Source organism: Astatotilapia calliptera, chromosome 7 (genome assembly GCF_964374335.1).
Source record: "Astatotilapia calliptera chromosome 7, fAstCal68.1, whole genome shotgun sequence".
Taxonomy (NCBI): Eukaryota; Metazoa; Chordata; class Actinopteri; order Cichliformes; family Cichlidae; genus Astatotilapia; species Astatotilapia calliptera.
In genome coordinates this window covers 15,342,862-15,351,346 of record NC_137428.1, presented here as the reverse complement: position 1 = coordinate 15,351,346, position 8,485 = coordinate 15,342,862, and the positions used below count along the sequence as shown (strand labels likewise).

At 41.1% G+C, this 8,485-nt stretch overlaps 1 protein-coding gene across 1 annotated transcript; it reads left to right on the top strand.

The window, feature by feature from the left end:
• Positions 1-1,142: 1,142 nt before the first annotated feature.
• On the top strand, positions 1,143-3,168 carry LOC113027295 (PR domain zinc finger protein 15-like). Its single transcript, XM_080304137.1, has 2 exons — positions 1,143-1,337; positions 2,499-3,168. Exons 1-2 carry the CDS (start codon positions 1,257-1,259, stop codon positions 3,033-3,035), a joined length of 618 nt encoding a protein of 205 aa, XP_080160263.1. The 5' UTR covers positions 1,143-1,256; the 3' UTR covers positions 3,036-3,168.
• The last annotated feature ends 5,317 nt before the right edge of the window (positions 3,169-8,485 follow it).

Sequence of the window (8,485 nt, the reverse complement as noted above, 5' to 3'; positions counted from 1 at the left end):
GAGTACATGCTGCAGAAGCACGTCCACCTGACCCATGAAAAGGTAGAGGCCCAGTCGTGTCGCCTCTGCGGGACAAAGGTGTCCACTCGCGCTTCTATGAACCGACACCTGCGACGCAAACATCCCGAGGTGAGTGGGGTCAGACCTGAGAGGAAACAACCCATATTACAGCACCCTAAAGGCAGACTCGACCTGAAATGCTGTCCTTCTCCTATATGCCTACAGGTGGTGTCTGTGAGAATCGACGAGTTTGATGAACTTCAGGAAAATTTGTCAAAGGATGATTCATCTATCAGCATTGTGCAGGTTAGAATAAAATTCTGGATTTCTGACACCACAGACCAAAAACGATTCATTGTATTTGGTCTAGACCAGGCCTCCATCCATTGTCTTCAGATGGTCCAAAATGCAGCTGCTCGCCTGCTAACTGGTATCAAACGGAGAGAGCGTATAACCCTAGTTTTAGCTTCTTTACACTGGCTTCCTGTCTCTGACAGGATCCAATTTAAACTTTTACTTTTTGTTTTTAAGTCACTTAATGCCCGAGCGCCTTCTTACCTGTCTGAGCTCCTCTCTGTTTATGCTCCAGGAAAAACCATGAGGTCTAGCTCAAAATGAATGCTGTCCATCCCACGGACTTGTCTCCAATCTCGTGGTGATAGAGCCTTCTCTGTGACAGGTCCCAGACTCTGGAATAGTCTCCCCCTAAATATTAGATCTGCACAAACACTTGAGCAATTGAAATCACTACTAAAGACACATTTTATGCCCTGGCTTTTAACACACTATGACCCAAGCATTCTGGTCTTATTTTAAATAGTTTTAGTTATTGTTTTAATTCTTTTATTGTCCTATTATTGTTTTATATTGTTATTATTGTATTACATTGTTGCTTTTTATTGGCATTTTTATATTGTTAAGGACTTTGTGCAGCATCGGCTGTTTGAAATGTGCTACATAAATAGATTTGACCTTGACCTTGACCTTTGACCTTATTGACAAGTGAGGTGGTTTTAGGGAGGTGTAGCTATGGAAACACTGACAAACAACAAGAAACCATATTGGATTAAGTATGTCTGTGGTGTCAGCTGCCTTAAAATCTGCATTTTTCTGTACTCTAAAGATGTTTCACTTCCTTCTGCAGCCCTCTCTGACCATGGAAAAAGACGGGATGTGTCAGAAGCGGCCCAGTCGACCTTCCCGACACCCCAAGAAGAAGCAGAGAAGCTCAGCTGAGCCGGAGCTCTCTGAGTCTGATGAATACGTTGATTTTGCTGAATCAAGGCATTGTCGGTGATGAGACTGAGATGAGCTCTGCTGTACAGAGCATCCAGCAGGTACGTGTGCACATTTCCCCCAGAAGATTCTGTTTTGTTGCTACAATAACGTGTCCAACTTCTTTCCCCCCGAACACCACGATAAGTGGATAAAGGCAGGCGGCCTGATTAAAAAGGAAAACACAGACTGAAGTTTTTCTCCCTGAAGAGCCCTTAAGTCACCCACAGCGGCTGGCTCGACATTGCCGATGAAAGGCTGAATAAATCTGGATTTGCACTTGTTTTGTTGATTATTTGATATGAAATAACTGTGGCAGTTGTCTAATAAAGTTTTTTTGAATGGACTATAATGTTACATAACCTAATAAATTGCTGACTTTGGTAATTGTTGACCTAGTAGTTATGACTTCATTGGGAATTGTAGGATAAAATGTGGATCTGTTGAGTAAAGCAGGTGTAAAATACACACAGTCAAACCACAAAATGATTACATTTATAATATCAAATTGTTTTCCTACTGTTAAGACAGTGTTATGAAATTACACAAATGCAGTGCAACGCTTGAAGCCACAATTGACAGCTAAGGCTTTGTGATTACAGATGTGCTCAAACACATTAGACCTTTAACAATTTTAATAATATAACTATACAAAGTGGCATGATGCTTAAATAGTTTGATTTAAAAATGTGAAATAAGACATAGTTTCTGATTTTATTTATTTATTTTTCAGATGTGTTTACTACATTATTTCTTGAGTCAATATAAGGCTGTTTTTCCAGCTGGAGTAATTTATATTTGGCCTCTGTTCTGGAACTTTCCTAACATGTGCAGTATGGAAAGCCAAGAGGCCGGGAGAGCGGCAGCATCAGTAACAACACGTTCCTTCCTGTTAAAAGGGAGTTTTTCCTTCCCGCTGTCACCGTGTGCTTGATCACTGGGTGGTGTCTAATTGTTGGGGTTTTCTCTGCATTATTGTAAAGTCTTTACAATATAAATCACCTTGAAGTGACCGTTGTTGTCATTTCGTGCTATGTGAATGCAATAAAATTCAGTTCAGTTCAGTCAGCTGGTCTGCCAGGATCGCTGGCTGTGCTTGACTCACGGCCTCAGCCAGTTGCTGTTCCTTACAAACTTAGATTATAACAACAGTGTTGTGCTTTGGCACCAGATGAGCTGCTTTCATCATCAAGTTGCAATTGATTTCATTGTTGCCGTTTCAGGTGGTGGTTCTGACCGACCCCAGTGCTCCATCAGCCTCCTTCCCCAACAGCTCAGTGGGACTGGCCAACATCACAGTCACGCCCATCACCAGCCACGCCCCTGCCCAGTTTACCAGCCTGCAGCCTGTCGCCGTGGGCCACCTGACAGCCAGCGACCGGCCCCTCACACTGGACAACTCCATCCTCACGGTCACCTTTGACACAGTCAGTGGCTCCGCTGTGCTGCACAACCGGTCTGCAGAACTCATCCCAGAGACTGTAGGTTCTGCTGGAAGCAGGACACCCCAGTCCGTCGCCCATTTCATCAACTTCGCCACTCTGGTCAACCCCATGGGCCACCAGCTAGAGGCCCCGACTCTGGCATGGAGGCCTGTACCTGCAGCTGAGGGCAGCCAGGTCACTCCAGTGGTGGAGGGTGCACATGGGGAGAGTCACGAGGCCCAGAGCCAGGGCCCAGATCCAGGCCGGCCCAGCCAGAGCCAGCCAGCCACCCCTCAGCAGCAAAGCAGTTCTGCGCAACAGATACTCAGCTACTGAGCAGACACTAGGGGTGCAGGTCACCTCACACAGATACTGTTACATAGTAGAGTAGATTTTTAACAAACTGTACAAAGTTGTGATCACTGTCACCCAGATGCCTCTCCAGCCCAATGGAAGCAAATGGTATTGTAATATTTTTTTAATAGTAAAACAGAAAACAAATTGACAGTTAGTGAATCTGTTTTTGAGAAAATAAGGGAAAAAAAAAGTGCATTTAGCCACAATCACTGACGTCTGAAACCAAAGCAACGGTTGAATATTCTAACGCCTTACCAGCCTTGGGGGGGAAAATGCATGTTTTCAAGATAAACCTGCTGCTTGAACAATGAGATGTGGAAATGCACCAACATGAAAAGCAGATGAACTTTGTGACAAATAAAGTGAAAATACGTTGACCACATTATAATAACACATGGTATTTGGTGTATTCCCTAAAACAGCTGAGTGGTGAACATGATTTTTGAAAGCTGTAAACTGTAATTATTGTCACACTGTCTGAAATAAATATTGGCAGCCATTTTTAAAAATGATATTTTTAAAGAAAATTCATCAGGTCGTCGTCCTTTTTGTATGTTGTCAGTTGTGACTGCAGCTGCAGAGAGAGAGCCTGATGGCTGGGCCTTTGCCCATGTGGCCTGGCCAAGTGCAGCCTAAAAAAAGATATATGGGCTCACCCTCCTGTAGGCCCATTTATTGTGGGCAGTCTAAGGCACACCTGTGCAATAGTCATGCTGTCTAATCAGCACCTTAATATGCCACACTTGTGAGGTGGGATGCAAAGGAGAAGTGCTCACTGACAGAGATTTAGACTGATTTGAGAGTAATGGGTGTTTTGTGCATGTAGAAAATGTTTCATATCTTTGAGTTCAGCTCATGAAAAATGGGAGCAAAAACCAAAGTGTTGCATTCATATTTTTGTTCAGTGTTTCTACAATTACACAACACATTTTGACACTCTGTTGAATGCTTTTATTTTCAAACTTGGCAATCCAGGAAGCCAAATGAAAAAGTTTAGATTTTATTTGAAGAACAGAGTCAGCGTCTAACGAATCAGAAGGTTTTTAGCCCATGAAGCAGTTCAGCAAACATGTAAAGCACCAAAAATGCACTTTAGGTAGAAAAGTGTTTAAAATAACTAATTACTGATGAAAGACTCGCTCTAGTTTCCTTAATTTAATTTAATATAATATAATTCAGCCAGAGAGGAAGCAGAAATCATGAGCCTGAATACTTTATGCAAAACACTCGTGGAGGGGTGTGAACAGAAACCAAACAGCCAACGGTATCAACTACGTGAAAAATGGCGCCATCTCGTGGCCTCTTTCTGTCACTATAATACCTTCAAAACTGTAAAAAAAAATGCTTCACCTGTAAAAGTTTCAAAGTGACGTTTTTTCACCAACAGAACGTTGAGCAGCTTCAATCGATGACGTCACCGAAGAGTCAGAACGCAAAACTAAAGTTAACCTGTAACGTTCATCTCATCGTCATTATATTTGAATAGTTGGTGAAGAAATATCAGTTACCAGTTGGCAGCGTTCCTCGCAGCATTCAGTGGCGATTAGTCTACATTTACTCCGCGTTTTTAAAGAGCTAAAAGATTTCACAGCATTTTAAGGACTGTGTCATAACTCTGGATAAGTTTGAGTCCGTAAAGTTTGAGAGCTGTACTGCTTTAGTTTCCTCCAGATTGTGTATCATCCCAGAAGAATGGACAGAGGAGACAGACTACCGATTCAAAGTAAGTGTGTGATAGTTTGGAAGACTACTGTTATTCCCCATAGGCAGTATCAAAAAGCTCAATACAGCTGTTATTCATAGGGTTTCACAACAAAGCAAAGGTGTATACAGTTAATACTAATTCATATTAGGTGCCATAAGCATAAAAACGATGTAAATACGATAAGAAAATTGTTATTATTTTTTTCATGTTGCATTAATGGTTGTCATTTTATTAGTCCATTACTAATCGCCTTTCTGGGATCAATTGTTAGTGACTCCATCCTCCACCAGGGGGCTTTCGCGCGCTCTCCTCTTTGCCGGTACCGGTCCGTGAGTCGTTTGGTACCGGGCCGCGAGAGTTGAGGCTGTGAAATTTATGGTTTTCAGGGTTTTTATCGGTTTTCCTGGGTCTTTTCCCCTGGTGTAGTTGTCTTATTTTAAAATAACTATTTACGCGTTACCATAGCGACCAGAGAGCATTAAGGCGCAGAGAGGATCGGACGTTACTCTCAATGTTGTTGGTGCATTTCAGGAGGACGCTGCTAATAAAGTTAGATATTATTATATATTATATTTACAAAATACCACAGTTTTTGTCTTGGTCGTATCATTTTATTTTGTTGTATTTATCCGCCACACCTTAAAGGTGACATTAAACTGGTTTTAGGATGGGGACCGCTGCTGTACAGTACAGAATGCGTTTAGCTTGTCGAATTTACACACATCTTCAATCGCTAGCAGTGTGACTCTGTGCTGTACTGTATGTTGTAAGTTTTCTCCCCATCAAACACAGCAATGCCGACGAAACGTTTTGCACCGTCAGAGGCTCCTGCGGGTGCCTTTGGTTTCATTCTATAATACTGGACTTATGTTTCTACGAAGGTTTGAACTTCGAGAGTTTAAACAAAAGAGAAAAGTGTGAAAATGTTCGTGCCTGTCTGAGAAAAGTGTATAAAGTGTGTAGTGAGAGGTTTTCCAGCCTTAAAACATCTTTTAATTGTAAAAAAAAAAAAAAAAAAAAGTTGGCTACTTCTGATTTCACCTGTCGCGGGTTATTCTTAGAACATAACTCCCGCGATAAACGAGGGACCGCTGTAAACTACTGCATGAGAGAGACAACTAAATATCACGTTCGTGATTCTTTCCCCCGTGTTTTCAGGGTTGTGACAAGAGTGTGGTCTCTCTTTGCAGTTTTTCTCATGGATTATCTGACAGTTTGTTTCTACACATGAAAGTTTCTGAAGTTTTAAGGCCTCAGTCACACAAGCCCAGAGGCTGCTCTGAGCCCTGAAAACATCCGTGTGGTACTGTGTATTTCCTGGTGCACTGGGAATACACATGTCTCTTTATAAAAATGATTTAGACTTTGCACTTAACTCATTCACTGCCAGCCATTGGCAGTGAATGAGTTAAACCCATTGACTCATTCACTGCAATTGACGGCTATAGACGTCAATGGCAGTGAATGAGTTAATTATAACAAAATCCTAATAATTGAATTTAATAGTGCATTACAACAGTGAGTGAGGGCTGAGGAAAACTGACATGAGGACATTTACACGTTGCTGCTCATCGAATGAAGCCTTTTTTATTTGAAGGAGCAATCACACTGTAATAAGTGTAGTGGACGTATGTTTGTATGTTCCCTAAGTAGTTATTTTGCATAAATTGGAATTTGTGGACAGTTTTCTCATCATATGAATGATAACAATAATATATTTCTCTGTTTGTTGTTGTAGGGGTACCAGTCGATGAACTGGTTTTGGAACTGCAACAGCGTCCGGATTTTGAAGCGATTCGGCCGATGGTCCGCTGGCTTGAATACGGTGTGTTGAGCGGCCTCTTAACTGAGGAAAACCTCCGTGTTCTGGGCCAAGTTATTCATCAAGTGCAACAAAATGAGGAGGAGGAGGACAGAGTTTAGGACAATGATCAAGAGGCTGATAACGAAGAGGAGGAACAGGCTGATGTTCCAGTAGCGGGGATAGAAATAAATCCACCTCAAGTTGAAGGACCCTGGGTCAATAACAGAGAAGAAATCCCAGCAGGAGAAATTGACAGAGGTGGGACCAAGTCATTGTTTTGCAAGTCTCAAGTAAGTCTCAAGTCTTTATCCTCAAGTCTCAAGTCAAGTCTCAAGTAATGTCAGGCAAGTCAGAGTCGAGTCTCAAGTCACTGGTGTAAAAGTCCAAGTAAAGTCACAAGTCTGAAATTTTGAATTTCAAGTCCTTTCGAGTCTTTAAAAAAAAAAACAACGAAAAAATAATGTTGCAGTTATGCTAAATGTAAATATTAGACCATGTAATTTTAAAATCTGTGTTTTTCTCAACACATGACAAAATAGTGAACTTAGAAAATATACACAAATTGTGAAATTGCACCTCTTTAAAATGCAGCTCAATTAAACCTAGCTCCAAGAATAATTTTCACCGACAGTTCTGAGATAAGCTGCATGTTATTCTTGGATGCGCTTGTAGGACCGGCTTTAAAATCGCATGACAAAAATATCATACATAAATAAATGATATTTTTAAAAAAATGTAATTTAAAAAAAAACTGCATCACCAACGTAGCCTGGAAAACATTTGCTAGTTAGATGAAGTCAGCTATCTCATCGTAGCATATTTATATGCATATTTATAATTATACGCTTCTTGGAGTGATTGCATACACTCATGAAGTTTAGTAACTTCCGGTCACTGCAACAAGCCCAGGTACAGTTTACCGACGGATGGGTGCAGGACCTTGAAATGCACCGTGTAGAACGAAAGACCATCGTACGTATCATAAGTTTACCAGTCTCACAAATCGTCTTCATAAATACACATTCGTTAACCGTTTATTAATAGGACCTTTGAGCTCAACGGTAATTAATTAGCAGTGGAAATAATTTCTGGTAGCATCACAGAAATGTAGCAGTGACAATAATATTGTATGCTGTAATCGCACTGGGCAATTAGTGATACAAAACAACTGTTTTACCCTGTGAATAAAAGTATATGTTTTTGTCAATGTACCATAATAACAGAAGCGAAACACAATATTCTGTCAGGACAATTCACTATTTATGCACAATAAACAAAGGAGCATAGCGCGACAATTTCTGTTCAGCGCCAGACTTGCTTGTAACCTATATCACCAATTATGTTAAGAAAAATGACGCATTAACTACAACAGCAGACTGACCTTTGTGGAAATGCTTGGAGCAGACTAACCTGTGAGCTGGAGGGTTCTGGGACGTTATAATTGGTCTTTGAATGGCTGCAATCCAGTCGCATCTTTGTTACTTCGGAAACATGGCTCGAACAATTTCTCTTCAACGACGTAATCCGATAACAACCGATCTCTTTACCCGTCGGCTTCCCGTGGCTGTCATGCGACCAGCTATTGCAGTTAATAACACAACAGCTTCTTGACATTTTTGTGTTTCTTTTTATCGCTGTGTGACTGGTTTCAATTGAAAGCCTGCGTGCGCTAGTACCGCTTGCCACGAGTTCCCAGAATCCTTTGCGGTTCTACCCGTGAATGACGTCACATTTTCAATCTCTATATAATATGCATGTTAAATTTTATATTTGGGGTAAAATATCAAGTCTTTTCAAGTAAACCGGTTCAAGTCCAATTCAAGTCCCAAGTCATTGGTGTAAAAGTCCAAGTCAAGTCACAAGTCTTAGAACATTATTTCAAGTCAAGTCTAAAGTCATAAAATTAATGACTCGAGTCTG